Source organism: Glandiceps talaboti, chromosome 2, assembly GCF_964340395.1.
Source record: "Glandiceps talaboti chromosome 2, keGlaTala1.1, whole genome shotgun sequence".
Taxonomy (NCBI): Eukaryota; Metazoa; Hemichordata; class Enteropneusta; family Spengelidae; genus Glandiceps; species Glandiceps talaboti.
This window is the reverse complement of record NC_135550.1, coordinates 20385368-20411107: the sequence shown is the minus strand read 5'-3', so window position 1 is coordinate 20411107 and position 25740 is coordinate 20385368. Positions and strand designations below refer to the sequence as shown.

The following is a 25740-nucleotide window of genomic DNA, read 5'->3' as shown; positions in this document are numbered from 1 at the left end:
CATATTATTTATTTCATAACGTACTCACTGCTCCTCTGTTTATTCAACAGGATACTTACTAATCACCTGGTTGAAGAATTTGATCTTGCTGATGCTAAAATGATCCAAAATATGGAGGTAGGCAATCATCAGTTATTACATGTACATAGTACTGTATACTAATTTAGCAATTTGACAACATCGATTATTAGTGACTAGTTTGTGGTTTATTTTGCATTTCCACCATATATCAACATCAAAGATGAAACTCTCGGCAATTGATTGATCTTTATTTCACCAGAAAGTGAACAAACAAAAACAAAGGGAAAAGATTGTGATGAGGACTGTGGAAATAGTTCCCTAGGAAGTAATCAAAGTCCATGCACCTGACATATATGTAGGACAAGATTGGATACAAGATACACAACAATAAAAATAACAATTATGAGATTAAAGTACATCTATAAAAAGAGAAATGCTGATGACACTATTATATACAAAGGGTCTTTGGATCAAGCAACATAATAAAAAATAAATATGAATGAATGAATGAAAGAATAAATAAATAAATAGCATACATGACTGAAACTATGTTACTGTGTAAAATTAAAGGGAACAGAAAGAAAGTTCATTCACTGAAAAATGAAATATCGACTAGGGACTTGGCTTTTTACCTTTGACACGGCCCTCCAGAACTTTCCTTGAATGATCAGGGAGGCTATCAATATTAGACGTGACAATCACAAGATCAACAGAGATGAAAGCATCAAATTACAGTGAAAGTAAAAGCTATATAGCCTGTCAATCATACCACCTCGTCACTCAGATTTGGATTGTTTTCCAACATTCAATGTTCTTCACTATGTTTACTATGCATTGTGTATGTATAACCATTGTAATTCATACTATTTGTGTAGCTAATTCTAAAGGTTTCCTAATATTCCTGTTTTGTAGGTTAAGGAAGGAAGTATCATTGTAAGTTATGACCTTGTATCGATAGAGGAATCTGAAACACCTGTCTCTGATATTGCCCAATATATGGAGAGTGAGGTAGGTAAAAGTGATCAGCTCTGACCTTCAAATACTTAACGTACTTCACGTACTCACACAGTGGTTTATACCATCCTTCAGGGACTATCGCACGGTGTCACACAAGCTCAATAAATGACCTTTGTTCATTTAGGTGGAAGGGGGTCTGGCGTCAATGCAATTGCTGAACTTCGCTTTCACACTTTTAACCAAATTTTGATAATTCTTTCTCGCCTTCAATGATAAAAGGTTCTGTATTTACAACTGAGATTCTGAAAAGTTGATTAAAATTTACTACAACTTATTACCCTCAATATTCATACAGTGGGTTATACTATAACTTATTACCCTCAATATTCTCTCGCAGTGATTTTAATACTACAACTTATTACCCTCAATATTCATACACAGTGATTAATACTACAACTTATTACCTTCAATATTCGTACACAATCATTAATACTACAACTTATTACCTTCAATATTCATACACAATCATTAATACTACAGCTTATTACCCTCAATATTCATACACAGTGATTAATACTACAACTTATTACCTTCAATATTCATACACAGTGATTAATACTACAACTTATTACCTTCAATATTTGTACACAATCATTAATACTACAACTTATTACCTTCAATATTCATACACAGTGATTAATACTACAACTTATTACCTTCAATATTCATACACAGTGATTAATACTACAACTTATTACCTTCAATATTCATACACAGTGATTAATACTACAACTTATTACCTTCAATATTCATACACAATCATTAATACTACAACTTATTACCTTCAATATTCATACACAGTGATTAATACTACAACTTATTACCTTCAATATTCATACACAGTGATTAATACTACAACTTATTACCTTCAATATTCATACACAGTGATTAATACTACAACTTATTACCTTCAATATTCGTACACAGTGATTAATACTACAACTTATTACCTTCAATATTCCCACACAATCATTAATACTACAACTTATTACCTTCAATATTCGTACACAATCATTAATACTACAACTTATTACCTTCAATATTCGTACACAGTGATTAATACTACAACTTATTACCTTCAATATTCATACACAGTGATTAATACTACAACTTATTACCTTCAATATTCGTACACAGTGATTAATACTACAACTTATTACCTTCAATATTCATACACAATCATTAATACTACAACTTATTACCTTCAATATTCGTACACAGTGATTAATACTACAACTTATTACCTTCAATATTCATACACAATCATTAATACTACAACTTATTACCTTCAATATTCATACACAGTGATTAATACTACAACTTATTACCCTCAATATTCATACACAATCATTAATACTACAACTTATTACCTTCAATATTCATACACAATCATTAATACTACAACTTATTACCTTCAATATTCATACACAGTGATTAATACTACAACTTATTACCCTCAATATTCGTACACAGTGATTAATACTACAACTTATTACCTTCAATATTCGTACACAGTGATTAATACTACAACTTATTACCTTCAATATTCATACACAATCATTAATACTACAACTTATTACCTTCAATATTCATACACAATCATTAATACTACAACTTATTACCCTCAATATTCATACACAATCATTAATACTACAACTTATTACCCTCAATATTCATACACAATCATTAATACTACAACTTATTACCTTCAATATTCATACACAATCATTAATACTACAACTTATTACCTTCAATATTCATACACAGTGATTAATACTACAACTTATTACCCTCAATATTCGTACACAGTGATTAATACTACAACTTATTACCTTCAATATTCATACACAATCATTAATACTACAACTTATTACCTTCAATATTCATACACAATCATTAATACTACAACTTATTACCTTCAATATTCATACACAGTGATTAATACTACAACTTATTACCCTCAATATTCGTACACAGTGATTAATACTACAACTTATTACCTTCAATATTCGTACACAGTGATTAATACTACAACTTATTACCTTCAATATTCGTACACAGTGATTAATACTACAACTTATTACCTTCAATATTCATACACAGTGATTAATACTACAACTTATTACCTTCAATATTCATACACAGTGATTAATACTACAACTTATTACCTTCAATATTCATACACAGTGATTAATACTACAACTTATTACCTTCAATATTCATACACAGTGATTAATACTACAACTTATTACCTTCAATATTCATACACAATCATTAATACTACAACTTATTACCTTCAATATTCATACACAGTGATTAATACTACAACTTATTACCCTCAATATTCATACACAATCATTAATACTACAACTTATTACCTTCAATATTCATACACAATCATTAATACTACAACTTATTACCTTCAATATTCATACACAGTGATTAATACTACAACTTATTACCCTCAATATTCGTACACAGTGATTAATACTACAACTTATTACCTTCAATATTCGTACACAGTGATTAATACTACAACTTATTACCTTCAATATTCATACACAGTGATTAATACTACAACTTATTACCTTCAATATTCGTACACAGTGATTAATACTACAACTTATTACCCTCAATATTCATACACAGTGATTAATACTACAACTTATTACCTTCAATATTTTCACACAATTATTAATACTACAACTTATTACCCTCAATATTCACACAATTATTAATACTACAACTTATTACCCTCAATATTCATACAGTTATTAATACTACAACTTATTACCCTCAATATTCGTACACAGTCATTAATACTACAACTTATTACCCTCAATATTCATACACAATCATTAATACTACAACTTATTACCTTCAATATTCATACAATCATTTATACTACAACTTATTACCCTCGATATTCTCACACAGTGATTAATACTACCGGTATGACTTATTACCCTCAATATTCATACACTGGGTTATACTACAACTTATTACCTTCAGTATTCTCACACATTGATTAATACTACAACTTATTACCCACAATATTCATTCAATCATTTATACTACAACTTATTACCCTCAATATTCATTCAATCATTTATACTACAACTTATTACCCACAATATTCATTCAATCATTTAAACTACAACTTATTACAGTGGTTGATATTCATTTCATTTTTTTTTTATTATATGAAAGTACAAATTCAGACATAAATTTATATTCTAATTGTTTTTTTCAGTTTAAATCTGGGCATTTTAAAGTTAAATATGAAGACCATGAGTTCAATATTGATGAAGAGACAACCAAGTTTTCTATGCAGCAGGCAGAGCCTGCATCTTCTGGTGGTAGTTCAGGGAGTGGCAGTGGTGTAGTTGTGGCTGTGGTTGTTGTATTACTTATTGTTGTCGTCGTTGGAGCTGTTGTTGGATATGTGGTATGTAGTCAATAAATATTTTGATAACTTGTTGTTAATGTATTCATAGTATCAATGAATAGATTTCAGTCGTAGCCAAATGATATGGTAAAGATATTTTATTTATAACTTTGTTTTCATGAGTACACATATGTCTGACCAGAATGATTTAAACCAGAATGATTTAAACTGACATCAACTGATTCTGTATGAAACATGCACTTTGTTATAACCAAGTAATGTGTCAAACTGTATTTGAAGTTTGCATTCTAAAGATGTTGTTTGATTACCAAAATCATTATTAATTCTGCAAATGAGACATTCAAATTATAAGCCTTCATCAAAATCAACAAGCTGTATACGACATCTGTGTTTTGTTTTCCTCAATGTGTGCACAAAACTGTATGAAATTTGAAGTTTGCATTCTAAAGTGATTGCTTGATTACCAAAATCATTATTAATTCTGCAAATGAGGTATTCAAATTATAAGCCTTCATCAAAATCAACAAGCTTTATAGGACATCTGTGTTTTGTTATCATCAATGTGTGCACCAAACTATATGAAATTTGAAGCTTGAATTCTAAAGTGATTGCTTGATTACCAAAATCATTAATTCTGCAAATTAAAACTTCACCCGCAAGCTTTATAGGATACGTGTACATTTTATCATCAATGTATATATCAAGTTTTGAAATTTGCATTCTTAAGGATATTGCCCAATTACCAATGTCAGTTATTTATGCAAGTGACTCATCAAAGCTAAGAGCTACAACAAAAATCTTTACAGAACCTGCATACTTTGTTATCATCAATGTATGTATTAAGTTATATGAAATCCAGAGCTTTTATTCTGAAGATATTGCCTAATTACCGAACTGAAAATCTTGAGTTATGCAAATAACTCATTGAAATTAAAAGCTACATCAAGATCAGCAAACTTATAGGATATGCACACATTGCAATCATTGAAGTATGCACCAAATTATATTAAGTTTTGTGTTAGAGTTTTTAAGATATTGCCTAATTACTGGAACTTTGTTTATGCAAATGACTAGTTAATATTCATAGGATGTTTCTCAACCCTACCCAGGTCTTGCTATTGTCAATACAGGAAAATATGTATCAAATTTCATTAGAATTGATGGAGTAGTTTTACAGATACCATGACAGACAGACAGACAGACAGACAGACAGACAGACAGACAGACAGACAGATAGACAAAGCTATAACTTAACCTCCTCTTGCTTATAGTGAGAACTATGCACTCATCTACTAACCAAGATGTTATATGTAATTGACACACAGGTTTATCGTAAACAATGTAGGATGGGCGGTTCCACAGCTAAGTACATGAGGAGTAAAGATGGCCCAGAGGTAAGTGTACATTATCACATTAGATATTAAATTAAACTGAAAACTTGTCTAACTTGTCAGAATAGATGTTGGTTTAATAGGAAAAGACATTTCAAAGGAGTATACATACACACTCTAAAATGACTATATTGACTTTCTCATAGTACTATACTCCAGCAAATAAAGGTATTTTCACATACTTTGGTTTTTAAGGGTCATTTAATAATTTTCACCTCCATTGTTCTAGAAGTTTTCACTGTGTTGCCCCATGGGAGTTAGCATACATGTATACATATTAGATGAGCAATAAATAGTCATGGCTATTTATCTGAAGGTAATACATAGTTAGGGGTCATGAATATTCATTAGCCTGATAATTAGAGTACTTGTAGCATGATTTAGAAATACAACAAATGTCATTGTATCTTTTCCTTTCTTCTATTCATACAGGTTTCATTTGAAACGGATACATACAGCCTACCATCGCCAAACAGTGCTTAGAACTCCAGCAGTACTTCAAATGAATGCCATGTTTACTGTGTAGCAAACAGCTTTGCCACTAGCAGTATTAATTAGGCATCCCTTAATGTTCCCCACCAAAGCTTTTTTTTATCAAAAAAATTAAATGCAACCATGCTAACTTCGATTTTGATGTAAAATAATTTAAAATGAATATAAAATAATTTAAAATAAATGACTCTTTTGAATGCAAAATCAAATTTCATGTGTGAAGCTTTCCAAAAATATTGAGTGCCTTTTCCTCAGTGTAAAATTATATAGAATTTATTAATTAGGTGTGAGAGATGTTTTTGGAAAAAACAAATTAATTTGATATGATTTTGATATTAAAAAGGGTGTATGACGATCTTTGAAATTACATAGTTATGAAGCATAATGTTGTTTATATGTGAAATTTGTTGTTCAGCCTACAAAGTAACACTAATTTATTCATGTTTGGTCTGTGCTTCACAAGGTATGAACCGTTAGTTGGACGTTTATGTTAATCGATGACCTTCGGTTTAAAAAAATTTTGTCGTTATTTCCAGTGATGTAAATCAGTGATTTTGTTTCAATCTTCTTCATTTGTTCATACAGTTTCCGGTATTTATTATTGGCAAGTTACTTGCTTTATGCCAAGCATCTCCCACTTACTTTTTATTTACTTGTTTTGCAGTTGCAAAGAGTCATTTAGTTTTGCAATTCCTTTGTTAGTACAAAGACTTTCTGTTTTTTTGTCAAAAGCTTTGCTTATGCCAAGCATCCCTAGTTTAGTTGTAATTACTTTGGGTTTTTTTTTGTCAAAGAGTCCTTAGTTAAGTGGTAATTAGGATCCATAGTTTAGAGGCAACTCCCCTTGTTCATTTGTTCATGGTGAATGTCTCTGTTCATCTATGATGTAAATATTTCATAAGTTTGAAAGTTGTCAAAGGACAGATTTTTCATTCGTCGTCATTTTGCTATTTTTGCTGTCAGGTACTAGTATTTTGTAGATAGACCGCCCTCAGTGGTGATATGGTGTAAAAAGAACAGAAGGCAATACAAGGATAGATGCTTTACATGGAAATATACCGTGGTAGGAAAAAACTAAATTATTATTTCAGTGATGGAAGTGAGCTATAAAGCCAAGAGTTTCTTCTTTTTCTGTACAATCTTTTCCAATTGCAAGGACATACTGATATACAGGCAAAGGTTTTTGCATCAACCATTTTGTCTTTATAGCACTCACGGGGTGCAAAAACATTGTTCATTGTTAGACTGCCTGTATATCTGGTTAGAACCAGCTGTACGCTATAGCTAGAAAGTGTATGTCTGGTTAGAACCAGCTGTATGCTGTACATGTACAATGTGACATAACTACTCCAGTGATATGGAAATGGTAGAAATGTATGCCAACTGTTGTAATGTACAATGGTACCAGTTGAATTACTAGTATGCCTCTATATAATTGTCTTAGCTTTTTATTCACGTGTTTTCAATCCAAGTCACATTTTTGAATTACTTGAAAAGTTATAAAATCATTGAAACTCTAGATATTGATGTAAATAGCTAGCTTTTGTCATGAGTGTTTGGTGTTGAATTTGGTAATACACAGTCATGTATCATGCACATGCAGTGCTGATTCAGATTTTAGTTGTCACCAGACAAAGGAAAATTTTCAACTAGAAAAGTTACGTTTTCATAGCTTAGGTAGTTTGCAGCTGTATATTTCTTCACTGGCAATGGCAAAATTTGGGTTTTACAAATGAATGTTACTGAGTAGGAGTGAAAGTGGGAAAAGTTTTTGTTACCTCTTTACATTTCCAAGTTATCAGTTGGAAAGTTTGGTTGTCAAGGGGATAATTCCCAGATGGGATAACTTTAGAGACCTGATGACAGCCATATGAAAGCATACAGCTATAGAGTGTACATGTACAAGTTTCATATAGCATTGTCAAAGATAGAAGATAAATCGAAGGTATTTGCAAACTCATGAGAAGAATTGCTATCAAAACTTTAGGAGGGCTACAGGGTAAAGTAGTTATTGTACTGTGTTTTTACCCTCATTAAATAAAGTTAGTTGTTGGTTGGTTGGTTGGTTGGTTGGTTGGTTGGTTGGTTGGTTGGTTGGTTGGTTGACTGACTGAGTGACTGAGTGACTGACTGACTGACTGACAAGTGGGCTGTCTGACTGACAACAAACTGATCGACAGATTAATTGATTAATTGATCGGCTGACTGACTGACTGCCTGCCTGCCTGAATGAAAGAATGAATGAATGAATGAAACCGATTGATTTATTGATTGATTGGTTAATTGATTTATTGATAGGGATCTTGTTTAATCAGACAGACAATCTAGAGTTAGTGAAGGATACTGGAATACTTCACCTCTATTGATGTCATGTGAATATTTCATTTCTCAGTGCCTAATTGCTTCACTTGACATACAATGTCAATACTCTTACACTGTGTGTCTGCAATATGACACTAACTGTTGTAGTACAGAAATGTCACGTTATCTGATGTACAATAAATATCTTTCACAATTCCTTGTTGAGAAAAATCTTGACAAAGTAGATATACTGATATATGTACCGGGTATGTACTGTGTGTTGTTAAGGGGAGTAAATGTAAGTGTGTTCATTTGTACTTTTTTTGTTAACTTATTATTTTTCTACATTTAACATTAAGAACACTTTCTTTATACTTTTGTAACTGATATTATTTATATCTTCTTGTTAATCTAAACTTAACCAGTCTTACTTATTTTTAGCACAACTGAACTGAGGTTGGGCATGCTATAGGCATCAAGTTTTGTCTGTCTGTGTGTGTGTGTGTGTGTGTGTGTGTGTGTGTGTGTGTGTGTGTGTGTGTGTGTGTGTGTGTGAACAACTTAAAGTGAAAAACCGCTGGATTGACTGATTTCAAATTTGGTAGGGACATTGCTTATGGTGTAGTTTTTTTTACGTCCAAAAGAGCGATTTTCTGTCAAAATAGATCGTCTTTTACAAGGAAGTATATATGAGGTATGTTTATGTAATGTTACATAATCACTTGAGTAAAGTCCACAGGATGTTCCATTATCCTGTAGGGGTGTGTTTCTCTCACTGCATGTGTATGTGGGACATTGGATTTCATTTGTGCACATGGCAGTATTATTATTGTTGTATGACAGAATTGTAGTGCTAAGTCATACTGAATCATGATCACAGCATGATTGTGAAAAGATCTATCATATTAAAAACTCATACTTTCTTGTAACTGTCCCTGTATTTATGTTAAGAGTTTTTCTACCTGAAGACCCGTGTCAGTTTAGGATTAAAATCAGGGTGTCCTAAACAGTTTAGTAGAGCTATATAAAACTTGGTCCAGAACAAAGGAATGATCCTATCCAGTCTGTATGGTTTCATTACTAATATAGCGTGACTGTAAGAGCCTGGGATTAAAACATGGGCCTTTAACACATTAGAGTAATCAGATTTTGAACTACTGATTTTTTTTTTAATCCTGGAGCATGGGGTTTTTTGGAATTTAAAATTGTTGATAATTCAATACTGTGGTGGTATCTGGTTTGGCTCTAAAACTTATGTTTAGCTTGTTTAGCACCAAAGTAAATCAGTCTGAAAAGGGAATTACTTAAAAGTGGTAATTCTGAGTACTTCAACTATAATTAATAAAGGTAGATTTATTTAGTGTGAATCCGTACATTAACTTACAAATGTGATAGGGTTCGAAATACACTTTAATCGAGCATTGTTTATCAGCCAAAATAAAGTGAGAAATTGCATTCCAACTAAAGTAGTTGTGTGCCGAAATAGATACACTCACAGTATGCAGCATGTTGGACAATTTGTACTCTGTATTTGTAATATAATGAAACAGTAAATATATTTGTTTTCATTGATATAACTAATCTGTGAGATAGGATGTGGGAAAGAGTCAGCTGATTTGGGCTGACAGACGCCAGATGTCATATTGTGTATAGTTTGACCCCTCCACGGTCAATGCTTTGACTCTGAATCATGTATATTTCATAGTCATGTAAGTTTCATAACTGATGGATGGAAGGACTTACTATAACTAAATGTTCATTATAGAAAGGTTACATGCAGATATCGTAACATTTTGTGCATCAAATCTTCATTTTTTGTATGTTTTTAGGTATAGTCACTGAGTTGATTGTAATTTATTGCTGTTCCAATTATTCAGGACATGTGTTGTATCTTTCTTGTTTTATGTCAACCAATGCAAGGAGTTTGTAAGAGTGTACTAGCATATATTATAGTGTGTAATATAATTTTTTTTTAAAACTTTTAGTCACTCTTATTATTATAATCACCATTTGTATCATGTTGTTTCTACTTTGATTCAAAGCCAAAGAGTTTGTGTAGAGTGTACATACTTGAAATTGCATCCACTTACCAAACGTTTGAGTTCGAGGTGACTTCTTAGCTCAGCCCTCAGACCCTTTGAGGGCTCCGGAGTGTGTGCAGTGTTTATGTATATGCTAGGTGGTCTGACCCTATACTCCCCATACATTATTTTGGCTTTCACTCCCTAGTTTGAATATAAATATTTATCTATCCTCAGACAACCAACACAAGACCTATTGTACTCTGGGCATCACCTATCTTGATACAGAAACCCTGTACACGCTCTCAAGCCCTTGGTCCGGAGCACATAACTGAAAAGTCAACTGTATCAGGGAGGCTCTTTTATGTGGTATGCAACTTCCATTGTTTAATATCACTTATAAAAGTTTGGGGAGTTGCATATCTCACAGAAGAACTTCACAGATAGACTTGATATCAAATGTAAAGTATATATGTACAAAGTAACAGAACAAATGATGTCAGCTTTGTTGAATTTATGTTCGCTGTCATGTTTACTTGCAAACGAGATACAACATTAGTATATAGGTGAATGTGGTGTAAACGTATTACCCACCATGTCAGATTGTAGTGTTTAACATAGGAGAACTGTATGTGAAACTGATTGAAAATAAAATGAATCATAAAATATATTTGTATGGAAAATGAACATTATTTTATAAGGTCTCTATGACCAAGTCGATGTATTCGTTTCAGTGACGTACCTGATAAATTTGATTTTTCTTTATGAAAATATTGGAAAAATCCTAAGTGACGCTTAGGTATAGCGCCCCCAACGTTTGAATCCAGCACTTTGCACATGAGGGCGCCATTTTGAAAATTCCAGAAGTTGAACACAAGTTCAGCTGTGCTTGTGTTGTTACATGCAATGAATTATTTTGTCTGACAAACGCATACAGTCTTAAATATCGTAAAATGGACAAGCCACAGATAATAGCACATGTACAGAAATCTTTGAATTATACACTGTTCGATTCTAAGTGGATTCCATGCAGTGCTAAGTTCGTCGTACTAGGATGTCATGCTCGTCAAACAGGTGCCTTCCAAATTTACGAAATTTCACATGGTGACGTCAAATTAATACATGAGGTAAGATGACATTTCTAATGTTTCAATATATACCACGTCGTATACACCATATTGTGTTCATGGTATAGGTGGCCATGCTAAGTGTATTCAAAGAAACCCAGTGAAAACAGGTTCAGATCACCCTTGTCCAATCCGATTATGTTATGTGTTTGTTTGATGAAAGCCTGAAATAAATTAAACTCTGCTAGTACTACTGGAAGTATATAACCCATACCGATGGTTTGCAGGGACAAAGTGTGATGTTGATATTTACATTTTCTATGTTACCACTGTCACTGCATCAAATCCTCCGTTATTTCGTTGGGATCGGGACCATCGTTAACAACACAATATACACTATAATTCCAGATGGTGTTTACATCAGTTACTGTGGTTACGGATTACGACATTTTACCATATTTACAAAATAATCATTGTAATGTAAACCAATTGTATTAACTCACACAAAGTCAATCCTTGTTTCTAGAAATAAATGGTAATTGTTGCCACTGTGATAGTGGCAACAATTACCATTTATTTCTAGAAACTGTCAGTAATTCTCTTGAAAGTGCACACTTTTTTTTCAATTTTTTGTCAAGTCATTATCATAATGCATTTTATGTTATTTCCATAAGACAATGTAATCCACTTACCTTCCTCACTTGACCACTGTAATCATAACTTTTTCTTTTCTGTATGCAGACTGAGAAAACCAAAGCTTTTAAATGTGGTACATTTGGAGCATCCAGTCTTCAACAACGAAATTTTGCCACAGGGGACTTCGATGGAAAACTTATGATATGGTACTAAACACTTTCCTGTATAAATGTAGTGTTTTAAATAATGTTATATTTGTGATGAGATGGTTTTGGTTTGTCACCATTCCTTCAGGTAGCCAGTCCTGTTTGACATCCCCACCCCCACCCCGAGGTACTCATATAGTAAAGGTATATACACATATGTGCTGAGGTTTTGATCGCCCTGTTTCAACTCATCCATGTAGACTTTTGACTCTTGATTTTGAAGCATTATATAGAGATTTGATCTTTCCTTTGATTACATGTACAACCTTTGAACCAATATTTAATATACAGTCTTTCCAGGTTTCTGATTTTCACATTTTTCCACAGCATGTGATGCCTATTTTCATGCAGAATGTGGACATCTGACCCTTATATTTGTAATTTCTGGCTGAAATGTAGACATTTGAATTGTTTTAACATTACCAAGCCAACTAGTAGTACCCCTGACACACCACCCCCACCACCCCATCTCAATAGCATCCCTAAAACACAATTTCCACTTTATATGTAACCACTCATATGCTTCCCATATCTAACAGTTTCTAAACAGCACAAAATTTAAGATTCAAAAACTGACCCATAGATTTCAACAATTATCAGACATTTTAAACTAAGTTATGTTTTATTTTAGGGACCTTGAAAAAACAGAACTGCCCATCTATTCTGTCAAGGCACATAGTGAAATCATTAATTGCATGGATGGTGTTGGAGGCCTTGGTATCGGTGAAGGAGCTCCTGAAATAGTAACGGGCAGTAGAGATGGTAAGACTATTTAGTATTACATGACATCAGCATGCAATGGCTGGTGTCATCCCCATAATGTTAACCTGATGAGAGAACAAAGTAAACTTGTTTCTCATTTTGTAGTGAAATTTGATGAATTTATTTGGTAATTAGAGCAACTAGAAAAAAAACCCTATGCTCAGCAACAAATTCCACAAATTCCTTGTAGAACTGTTTTGTGAACATAACTCAGTGCTACTAATTGTCTAACCCATTCGACCAAATCGGAAAAATACCCCCCAGACAAAACTCATTCTTAGTGTTATAGATGTGTACAGGAAAAGTGTTATGGTGTTGGAAGAGCTGGGTAAGCATTTGAGGAAAGACTTCCATTGTGCCCTTTCAACCCATGTGCCATATACACAATATATAATTACTGTGAAATGAATCATGGCACCAATTTCACTCTTCTTAATATTGTTTTTTTGATGTTCACATTTGTATTTCAGGTACCGTGAAAGTATGGGATCCTCGGCAAAAGGATGAACCTGTTGCCAAGATGGAACCAGCAGAGGGGGAAACAAAGAGAGATTGTTGGGCTGTAGCATTTGGTAAGTGTTCAGTGTTGTATTACTGGTATAGTTATTTTATCCTTGATACTATATTTTTTGTTCATATAAAAATACTAAAATTGTAGTGGAGAGATAACAGAATGGAAAGTAGCATTTGACATTGTAAACTCACACGGAACTGGAAACACAAGACTGCCAATATTCACACTTATGTACACTTAGTGAAATAGCTGATAACAGCTCAATGTAAACATCAGGAATAAATTACACTCGACATTAATAGTATCATCTTTATTGAATATAAAAGTAGTCAAAAAACATCTGTAAATCTTCACGTTATAAGCTTAAGCTAGACTACAAATGTTTACACAGTGATCAAAATGTGACTGAGCAATTTAAGGCCTTTTATGTACACATAGCTGATAAGAGTTAAAAGATAAAAATTGAGAATGAATTACACTCAACAGTTATAATTCATTTTCATTGAACATAAAAGTAGTCAAAAACATGTAAATGTCCACATACATGCCTCCTGTTCCCTGTGGTAAAATGTCAAACTTTGACAAGAACTACGAACTATCTCAAAATGATCAGGAAATTGTTATTACACTGTGTGATATGTGGTACCAATCTGGACATTTGTTTAACTATTTATTACACAGGGCATGCATATAACAAAGCAGATCGTGTTGTAGCAGCAGGCTATGATAATGGAGACATCAAAATGTTTGATCTTAGAGCTATGTCACTGAGATGGGAGAAGAACATATCTAATGGCGTAAGTATATTACAACAATTGTAAAAATTGAAAAGAAATTTATTAACAACAACAACAACAACAACAACAATCATAACTTTCTTGCAAGCAGTAGCTCATATGCCTCTTACTACTACTGTGGGTTCAAACCAGCCCAGAATTGGCTGGGTTTGATGACCAGATTTGTATGTATGAAGGTTGATGCTCAATTTGACGTGACTGAACAACACAGGTTTTCCCTGGATACTCCAGTTTCCTCATGCACTGAGATGCTGCTGAATGGCAACAATTCAACACAAGTTCCAAATGATGAATGATTAATTAATTTTCTGTTAATTATTATTGTTGTTGTTGTTGTTGTTTTTGTTTTTGTTTTTTGTTGTTGGCATAGAACTATGATACCATTGCTGATAATTTCCTCATGTCAAATACTGCTGCAAATTAGAGATCTTTATTCTAAATATGAAATGCATCTTGTGATAAAATACTGACAGGTATTGTGTAAGTTTTTGGTTTCAATTGTTCATCTGTTTTGTTTGATTTCATATTTGATAACTAATCACATCTGGTGTCATTTCTTTCCTCCAGATTTGTGGTTTAGAGTTTGATAGAAAAGACATTAATATGAATAAATTGGCTGCAACAACATTAGAAAGTAAATTCCATGTGTTTGATTTGAGAACACAACATCCACAGAAAGGCTTTGCATATTGCACAGAAAAGGTAAGATGACAATATTGTTGTTCATGATCACCAAATCAGCTCTACTGAAAGCTTTTTCTGCACTACAATTACTAAATACACGTATCCGATATATTGTGTGTACTTGTATTTTAATTGTAGGTTGAGTTTGAACTAGTAGTGTGCTTTAACAGAAACAAAATACTGACCTCTTAAATGAGAAGGCACTAGGGATAAAACACAGACTTCAAGTCTTTTCACATCTATATGTGCATATAATGACAGCCAAATCTTTGAAAGACAAGGGTTCTACACACACTCCTGTAAGCTTCTACACACTCCAATACTTCAGACTGTGTAATATCCAAAAACAGACTCAAAACAATTACTGGTAGATGTTATTCCCCAGTGTTCTCCCTGAACAAGGTAACAGGGGCGCCGCGCCCTCTTGTAAATTCTTGGCGCCCCCTTGTAAGTTTTGACGAAAAAAAAATGAATTGAATATTTTTTCAACAAACGGGGCAAAACGATTTACTTCTCTCGCGGTTTCGCTACGATCTCATGGTCGCCATTTTGGAAAGTCAAATATCTCGGTAAAGAGGCTACTGTCACTGATGTCAAACTTCGTGCGAATCACATTCACGCATACTTTCATCAAACTTGTCATTCATTCTATAGCTTTCAAACAGTCAACATGTCTTTCCTCCGTCATTTAGCTCAATGAAGATCAGGAGGTACACGGAATATTTTACACGTCGGCCCTTTTCAGGACGAACTTGAACTCAGATCGTGGGATTGTTTGCATGTAAACACACACTGTCTCGAGTTTACGGTACAAAAACAAAATGAAATGCGAAACTTTGAAAGGCTTGTGTTGTTCACCGACACTACTTAGATGATACTAAATAATATGTCACTAAAATGAACAAAATGGTACATTCTAGTTCCTTAACTATTTATTGAATTGTAATCGAAACGAAAATGGGCTAATATTTTCGTACCCATCGAACCACGATCGAACTTACGGAGATATCGGGTGAGATGCGATGGCCTCAACACAGATAAACACGTGGTGTCAATGTGGGCGATTCCATTGTTCATGGATAGGTGGGCCGTGACAAAAGTCTCGGAACGGTCTGTTTTTACGTGTACACTAAATGTACTACAAAATCTATGGTTTTCAGAGTCACTGTGTCTATGAATTGCTTCTCTTAATATAAAAACACGCAAGTAAGATTTTCCATGGCTACGTCAGTATTGAAGTTGAACGCTAAGTTCCCCTCTGTCCCTTCCCTTTAGTTTAATAGTTCGGACGTTGCATGTGTCGTCATAGTACAATCTTAGACCTTTCAAAATCTTAGTGAGTCGTCGTAGCAGAAAGTTTTGTCTGATACCTGTCCCACTTGAAAACTATGTATTCCGATTCGTTCTATTTCATTTTCTTTTGATTGACTACATTACCACCCATAGTGACACGAAGCGGTTTCGCCTTCTTTCAAAAAAGACCTGTGCTAACCGAAACTGCCATGCCGTATTGTCACCGACTATTTTTGTTTTCGTAAAAAAAAACTGACCATGATGAAGAGAACTATATCATGGCTAGGCATGTCTTACAGTGTGAGTTTTTTTTTTTTGACGTGGGAGCGTGACGTATTGAGTGTCCATTTGAACATGTGCAGCTGTGTTTGGCATGTACTATTAATTTTCCAGTTAGACACAACAATGGCAACAAAAATTGCAACATTAGTGTTGCGTCTTTTTTACATTGACTGTAACAGGGCCAGGGTACAAGTTCGTTAGTGGTCTATAATAATATGTATCAAAATAAAAACAATCGACTCTCACTCAGTATAGTACGATCGTCAGTCGAGGGGTATGGCAAATGTAACAAAAATTTTTGCGTATAGGATACGGATCGTTCGATCAAATAATAAAAAATCATAAAATTAATTTCCATTGCGTACGGTATAATACGCATGGTTTTGCGTCACCGCAAATACTGGTCCGTCATTCTGAGCAGTTCTCAAGTCCGGGAATTAAATGATAAATTTAATGAGAAGTCAACTAGAAAACAGTACATTTAGACGAATTGAATCACTATGGGAATATCAATACTTTAGATGGACCAAATCTGACACTGTTTACTTTGAACAAGCAGTCACCAATGGGGAAATTACAAAGACAGGAGAATTCTCACAGAAGTGAGACAAGTTACTCAGCTGTTATGCATAAAGGCAAAGTTATCTTCACCCTTATGTGTTTGACTTTTGTTTGTTTTGGTAGTGGTATGGTGATGATGCAATGAAGCTCTTGAAAATGGATTTCGTTTTGTAGTTAACACTACAACTGTCCTGAAACATCTTGAAATTTGCTGCAATTTTTTACAGAAAGTTGGAGATTTTGTTTTGTTACACTCTTTCAGCATTTGTGTTAAAAAGAGCTATTTGAGTAACTATTTAGGACAAACTATTAAAAAACTATTTTTTTGACACTGGTAAATTTGGCTAAATTCTGTCACTATTTAAACATTAAGATATCAAAACTCACTTTGACACTTCAGTTGTGTTGAAATTCACATGATTAAAGTGGGTTAAAATGGCTAAATAAAGTGCCACCAAAAGCCACCATTTCAAGATGCAAATTGCAAAAGCTCCTAGGCAGGAGGGGGGATACCCCCCTCCTGACCACCCCCCCGCGTGCGCAAAGCGCACGCAGTGCTTCGCTCCGCTCAGCAACAATTCCCCCCTCTTGTGACAAAATCCTGGGGAGAACACTGATTCCCCAATATTTTTCTTCATTCAGCCTGGTAAATTACAAGTTACCTAGGGGGCCTTTGTCACTACAAGTCGCTAGACAAAGCCCTTAGGTCACAAGGGTTTTTTTTGGCTGAATGAAGAATAACATGATTATACCAGCGGCAGTAATATCAAAGAACAATTGGGGACAGTATTGGCAATTTTGAACGTTTTGACTCATATTTGGCACACTGCAGACGTAGACATGTGTTGTCGTGACGTAGACGCACATTGTCAAGGTAGAATGACCAGGATATATATTCCATATTTATGGCATATGCATGTTATAAATGATATTATTACGTGTTGAAATGTGACAGGTGTATTGAGATGCTGTCTTCATTTCAGTGTATGAAATGAATGAACACACGCACATATCTGATTGAACACGCAATGTTTTTTCTTGCCAGGCACACAAGTCTACAATTTGGGGAGTAAGACATTTACCACAGAATAGAGATCTTTTTATGACATTAGGAGGCAATGGTTCTTGTAATCTATGGAAATAGTAAGTATCATGTTATTATTGCAACTCTCATTAACTCATGAAATATAACCAAAAGTTATAATCTTGTTTTATGATTAGTTGTATCTCAGGTACAGGACATTTGAAGCAGAGAGTTTGCAATTTGTTGTCATATTATATGTTCACCAATTACAATGGATTAACTAAGATATAACATTTATGGCATATCAAAGTAATTTCCAATTCTCTAGGTGTGGCCACCATTTGCAATTCTCACTGTGCAGTGCCTAGTTGCTGTTGTCAAGGTGCCGTCACTAGTTGCTGTTCTCAGGGTGCAATCACTAGTTGCTGTTCTCAAGGTGTGGTCACAATTCCAAATGAAGTAAGCTGCTTGCCAACTTTGAAGGGGTCAAAAGCATTCCTTTGAAGCACAAAGAGTTCTGTGTTTTCTGATTTTGTACAGAAATGTTGCATACATACGTACTTCTACACGATTTAGTCCCTCCAATGGTGTGACATTTAATGTCATTATCCAAGGTATCTCAGTGTTTGTAACATTACATACCCCAATTTCACCATAGGTGGCGCCCTAATAGATGAAAGTATTGGCAACACTTTTACAGTTTTGTCTACACTCTCATTCCAAAACACTCAAGTTCATACACATGACCAAAAATATAGGAGGACGCCTGTATGTTTTATTCTGGCATAGAGGACGCCTGTATGTTTTATTCTGGACTAGGAAACAAGCTACAGATTCTTGACAAATCAAGAAAACAATGAGACAAATCATTCCTCACTAAATCGACACACTTCGCCCTAAAAAACCAGAGCAGAAAAAGCCCATGCAATTGTAGTGTTCTTTGAGGAGAAAAATCTCTGGAAAAAGCGTAAGTGTTCAATTTGATTATTCCGCTAATATCACATGTATATACACACTTTACCAGTAAGGTACCCAAAAATATAGTTAGCCCATTTACAAAGGCAAACAGACTTTGGAAAACTATTAAAGAATTCTCCTGCAAAACAGAAAAAACAAACATGTAAAACACAATCTGAGTAACTTTTGGGTGGGGGGGGGGGGGGGGGGGTGAGTTAAGGTTACGGCCCTAGTCCGCAAACATGCAAGCCTGGAATGGTTCTGCCTCATGCAGCAACTCCAGGTCATACACGGCTTCAACAGCCTTGTCCAATCACGCCACTACACTTGGAACTTCTGACCAATCGTTGGTCCTAAAATTCCCGCAATACCATTGACGTCACGTTACCCGTGACTCCTTCATTCTGATACATTTCCCGCCTCACCTAGACTACAACAATTGCTACATTTCTCGATCCGACACAACAATATTTTCACGCTTTACTACGAACCGCTAGAAAATATTAGTTTTGTCTACACTCTCATTCCAAAACACTCAAGTTCATACACATGACCAAAAATATAGGAGGACGCCTGTATGTTTTATTCTGGAACTCACCAAAGTATAGATGTGGGTCAGTGTCTAAATCTATAATCCCAAATTTTGTGTTACAACTAATCTGTCCTTCAGACTATCTTCCACGTATCTATCCTTACAACTTTCGGATCGCCACCTACCATGTTTTTTAAAACACCGATCCTTAACTCCAGATGTGGCTGCTTTTGTTGCTCCCCCTGCTCTGAACGAATGAACAGTAAGGTGTGAGGAATTAGAAACAAATTCGGCCAACCTTGACCTAACTATTTCATTAGCCCTGGTATAGCTTAATGATTTATTTGAATTAATCAACTTGACGGTCTTTCCTGACCTCACAACTGGTTTGATTAAAAAATCATGACTATTCAGATCAATACTACCTGCTGAAATGTACCTCTCTAAATTTGTTACTGGACATGACAGCTTTCCTGTACGAGCAATTACAACAGTGTCCCCTTGTCTGTACTGATCAGTTTTACTCCCCCTTATTTTTAGAACTAAGTGGGACTCTAAGAAAGATACATCACTACATGTTAAATTTGCCATTTCATCATATCTTAGAAAACCAGAAAACAGCAGTAAGCACATCGCAACGTCACGTCTTACCAATAAATCTGAAGATACTACAAATTTCTTAGACAAATGTAACAAAGCATCAACTGAAACTGCTTCTCTATGCGTAACAGGTTTCGATAATAATCTCTTTGCTGATTCTAAAACACTCTTAACAATAGGATTTTCTGTAGGGTTTATCTGACTAACACTTGAAAAACTATGTAGCCATTTAAGTGCATAGTAAACATTCATGATAACTGCTGCTGACTTTTTTGAATCCATTAAGCTCATAAAAAACAAAGTCAAGTCTAAAGGACTTGCTGGAAAAACAGTCAATTTGAAAACTTTTGCAAAGTCAATCCAATGTCGAATATAAGAAACATAGTTCAAAACAGTTCCTGGTGCTTTGGAACGCAGGATAACATCTGGTAACACATCTAAATACTTCTGTAATTCGGGATGAACTGCTGCCGAGCGAGTTTCTTCACCCAAAAGGTTGGACCATAAATTCAGTTCTGTAATAGAAAATATATAGCAAAAACACTATAAGAAAAAACATGGTGAGTTTCCAAAAATCTTTATTTGGTAAAATCCAACTTTAGGGCCAACATTCTAAATGGTAGCAAACCTGCTGTAAAAAGGGACTGTTTAAACTTGCCCTGTAAGGCAATACCTGGCATATGTGGTAGACGCTTAGACTCAGACACAAAACTGTCAAAGCAATTGCCATCGGGGCAAAGCATTGGCCAATAACATGACCCTTTCCACTCTGGAACAATAAGCACCCCCTGTGCCCTGCACAAGTGCATGTGGGATATTACCCTAGTAACCATACATGGTGGAGGTACAACCCAGTTGTTCTCACCTCCCCAATCAACAGAAAACGCATCTACCGCCTCTGTTCCTGGATTCCAGTATCTGGAATTAAATCTAGTACATTTGGTATTGTAAAAAGTAGCAAATCTGTCAATTGTGAATGGACCCCACAAAGCATTCACATCACTAAAAATCAGAGGGCTAATGCTCCAGTCATCTTTGTCTACAATTTTACTTATATAATCAGCTAGCTCGTTTTCTGTTCTTGGTATCCACACCAAGTTTAGTGTAACCCTGTTTCTAACAATGTATTCATTTATTCGTAATGCTATGTACTGTAAGTCTGCTTTCATACTTCCGTTATTAATTATTTTAACAATATTTTGATTGTCTGTGTACCAGGTTACTGATTTGTGTTTCAGCTTATCAGAAAAACTCAACAGTGTATTCTCCACTGCTTTGGCCTCACGCCAAGTTGAACTCATAGTAGCCTCACCTTGAGACCAATTGCCATGTGCAATTAAAACCTCACCCCTCAGCGATGTAATGCCACCATAGGCCACTTGAGATGCATCAGAGTAAATTACTGTATCACCATTGGTGGTCAATTTGTCACTCGACATTGACCAGTTCCTTGAATTCAGCTCGCAAATATTATTTAGCCAGAATTCTAAATCTAACACCAACTCATGTGGGATGTCCACAATGTCGCTCCATGACTTTCTGGTTTCTATTATGTAATATAAATACCTTGATCGCAGTTTACATAGTGAGCCTATAACTGCATGCATAGATACTATTAAGCCTGCTACCTTGGCTAATATAATAACTGGTATTTTACATGCCTTTTCATGTAAACGCAAAACAAGTGCAATTACTGCCTTAAGTTTTACCACTCTATCCCCACTAACTGAGAAGGAGTTGTTTGTAAGATCTATATCATATCCAAGCCAGGAAATTTGTGGGGTGGGTTTCCACACACACTTCTCCTCACTCAAAAGAAAACCTGCCTTCTCCAACACGTCTTTGACATGTAAAGACTCACTGGTGGCAACTTGTTGGGTAGGTGCACCCCCTAAACCATCATCAAAATACATCAAAGATCTGACACCCACTTCTCTACATGATGTAACAAGTGGCCGCAACAGTTTGGTAAATACGTACGGTGCAGAAGCCAGACCAAAAGGTAAAACATTAAACACAAAGTAGGATGCCTCACCGTCCCCTTTAAAAATCCAAGCAAACCCAAGGAAGGTTCTATGCACAGGAAAAATCTCTACATGGTGATATGCGGACTTGATGTCAAATTTGTACAGAAATTTAGCGTTGCCTAGCAACTCCCTTGCCACAAAGATATCATCAATTTTGAATTTATGCTTATACAAAAATTGATTTACATACCTTAAGTCAAGAATCAACCTTAACTTACCAGAATTATTACTTACAGTGAGCGGATTTACCACTTTTGGTTTAGAAACACACTGCGTAATACACCCCTTCTTGAGTAAACAAGAAATTTCTGTCTCTACAAAGCTAGAATGATTGACAGCTGTACGATTATTTTTAGCAAAACTATTACCAGGCTCAAAATAAAACGGCAATTTGTATCCCTCGCTAATCACTCCAAGAATAAATTTAGATGAGGAAAATGACTTCCAAAAATTAACCGATTTCGCTAACCGGGCTCTGGGAGACATACGAACTGTGACAAATTCATCTCTAAAATTAATATCAACTTTGTCGCCTAGGTGCTTGCTAGAATTAAATACATTTATCATTTCTGAGCGAGGAGCCAAATGAGATACGCTAGGAACTCTACCATTTTCAACAAGAATATTAAAAATACTTAACTGTCCGATACTGGTCTGCAATGAACTTCCCGCCGTCAGTTGTTGCAACATCGGGCAGTCGGCCCGCCAATGCCCGGCCTTTCCGCACACGTGACATACGTCCCGGGACTTGTCACGAGTCGTTCGTCTCCCTCCTTGCTGCCACTGGCCATGGCCGCCCTGACTGTTATACGACATGGCACCAGCATTTAGCAGTTGATGAGTCGAAGGACCCGTCAGCTTCCTCCGCTTGTTGCTCTTTTCTTTCTGTTCTTCCTTAACTCGTCTCTCTGCCCTCTGAGCTGCCTTCCACAGTCTCTTTTCGTCTTCCTCGTCGCTGGCTAGTTCATGTGTTTCATATTCCTCTGCCGTCTTCCATCCTAGCTTCTCTGAATCGGCAATTAAAACTAACTTTTGTCTCTCTTGGATTATCTTCATACCTGTATCTAAAGTCTCCTTCGCTTTGTCCAGTCATTTTGTGTCTATTTCCTTCGCTGCTTTTCCAAGACAATCCAAAACCTGTTCGTTGTGTTTAAACTGTTTCTCACATCCCTTCTTCTTAAATGTTCTCGGTTCTCTGTACTTCAGGTGACTACGAATTTCGTTTATGTTTTCGTCTGCCTTCTCATTAATTTCCAAGCGGAAATCTTGTAACTTGGAGTCCATCAATCTGCCTATATCGTTGAGGAGTTTATCGTCCCTGGCAGTCATCCGTTCAGTTACTTGCGCCGTAATTTCGTCAACGGAAACACTGTCCGTGTTCGACGTCTTGGCTGGGGTGTCAGCATTAGTCTCCATACTGCTTAAGTTTGACTAAGTGGTAAATAATTTGGCGGTAAGGTACAAAAATTGGTGAGTTAAGGTTACGGCCCTAGTCCGCAAACATGCAAGCCTGGAATGGTTCTGCCTCATGCAGCAACTCCAGGTCATACACGGCTTCAACAGCCTTGTCCAATCACGCCACTACACTTGGAACTTCTGACCAATCGTTGGTCCTAAAATTCCCGCAATACCATTGACGTCACGTTACCCGTGACTCCTTCATTCTGATACATTTCCCGCCTCACCTAGACTACAACAATTGCTACATTTCTCGATCCGACACAACAATATTTTCACGCTTTACTACGAACCGCTAGAAAATATTATTTGTAATTCCCCAATCTTACCATAGGTGGCACCCTAACAAACTTCATTACAGTACCGTACTTGGTCAAGAATGAAGTGACCTGAATATTGATAGTTTACCTTGAGTATCCTGCTATTAGTAAACAAATGTGGATGTCTGTTTGTTTATTTACAGTGAGTATCCAGGGAAACGGAGTAAAGAAGACAAAGATGGTGTAGAGGAAGGTGTGCCTGGATCAGTTCAACTTTTACAAAATGCAGTCATAGCAACACAACCTGTAGCTTCATTTGACTGGAGTCCAGACAAGGCAGGGTTGGCAGTATGTACTGGATTTGATCAGACATTGAGAGTTCTTATCGTTACCAAACTGAATCAGTATTAAGAAGCAGGTAGCCGAATAAAACGTGTATTCTATGATTAAAGGAACCGTACAGCATGACAATAAAGTGATAGGTTTACGTTTCAGTACAATGGAGTCATTTATACACCATATTGGTCATACACTGGTGATACAGCACAAGATGCAGGGCCAATATAAAGCATATATACTGGAAGTGATGTCATAAAAAAGTCCCGGGAGCAGTGCGCCCTCTATCAAATGAATGACAAAAATTTCAGTCATGGGTCAAAATGATGAAAAGTGGGGTTTCCTAGTAAGGGATAGGAGAAGGGGTGAATGTACAGATCTAGTGATTCACAGAATTACACTTTATCCAGATAATGTATATGTGTTACCTTATCTTGACAAGACATGTCATTCGCCAGTGTTCCTAATTGACTGAATCTTCTCTCCATAACATTCTCATGTAAGAAATATAATAAACCCAGGATACTGATAGGATCAAATACACTGTACCAATACCAGTAGTCAACACACTGTACAGGTGCCAGTTCATTTGACTTACAACCCATTACACCAAAGTAAAGCGTTTTCTGTACATACCACAATCATTTATAGCATCCATATCAAGTGTAAAAGTATACTGTTTCATTCGCTAATTGACCACATGCTAGGCTTTTAAATAAACCAATTGAAACAGTATACTTTTACACTTAATATGAATGCTATAAATGAGTGAAGCACATAGAGAAAGTGCTTTACTTCAGTGTTACTCATTGTAATGTGAATGCTATAAATGAGCATAGCACACAGAGAAAGTGCTTTATTTCAGTGTTACTTGTTGTGATTTAATACATGCAGAGATTCATGCTCGTTTTTATTTTGATGTAAGTTTTGGCAACTCCAATCTGTCTTTCCATGTTCCAGCCTGTATAATTATTCATTCAGATAATTTTCTTATTTTTTTAAAAACAATTTTCCCTTTAGTTTTCTATGTAAAACCTGTTTCATGACAATGTGTATAAGTTTGACTTTTGAATTAAAAAATTGCTTTTTTAA

General features: G+C 35.2%; 2 protein-coding genes across 4 annotated transcripts in view; both read left to right on the top strand.

The window, feature by feature from the left end:
* LOC144448627 (uncharacterized) overlaps positions 1-9140 on the top strand; it is a 34649-nt gene extending 25509 nt beyond the window's left edge. For all 3 annotated transcript variants that reach the window (XM_078138923.1, XM_078138907.1, XM_078138915.1), the window contains 5 exons: positions 51-117; positions 934-1029; positions 4292-4486; positions 5773-5841; positions 6271-9140. In XM_078138923.1, the coding sequence (XP_077995049.1) occupies positions 51-117; positions 934-1029; positions 4292-4486; positions 5773-5841; positions 6271-6321 (478 nt within the window). In that variant the 3' untranslated portion in view covers positions 6322-9140. The remainder of the gene's footprint in view (positions 1-50; positions 118-933; positions 1030-4291; positions 4487-5772; positions 5842-6270) is intronic.
* A 2379-nt stretch (positions 9141-11519) lies between these two features.
* LOC144449088 (dynein axonemal assembly factor 10-like) lies at positions 11520-25697 on the top strand. The gene is made up of 8 exons (XM_078139513.1): positions 11520-11779; positions 12461-12561; positions 13193-13323; positions 13794-13895; positions 14519-14634; positions 15202-15336; positions 18500-18597; positions 24516-25697. The coding sequence occupies exons 1-8, from the start codon at positions 11606-11608 to the stop codon at positions 24721-24723; spliced, it is 1065 nt and encodes a 354-aa protein (XP_077995639.1). The 5' UTR covers positions 11520-11605; the 3' UTR covers positions 24724-25697.
* Positions 25698-25740: the final 43 nt, after the last annotated feature.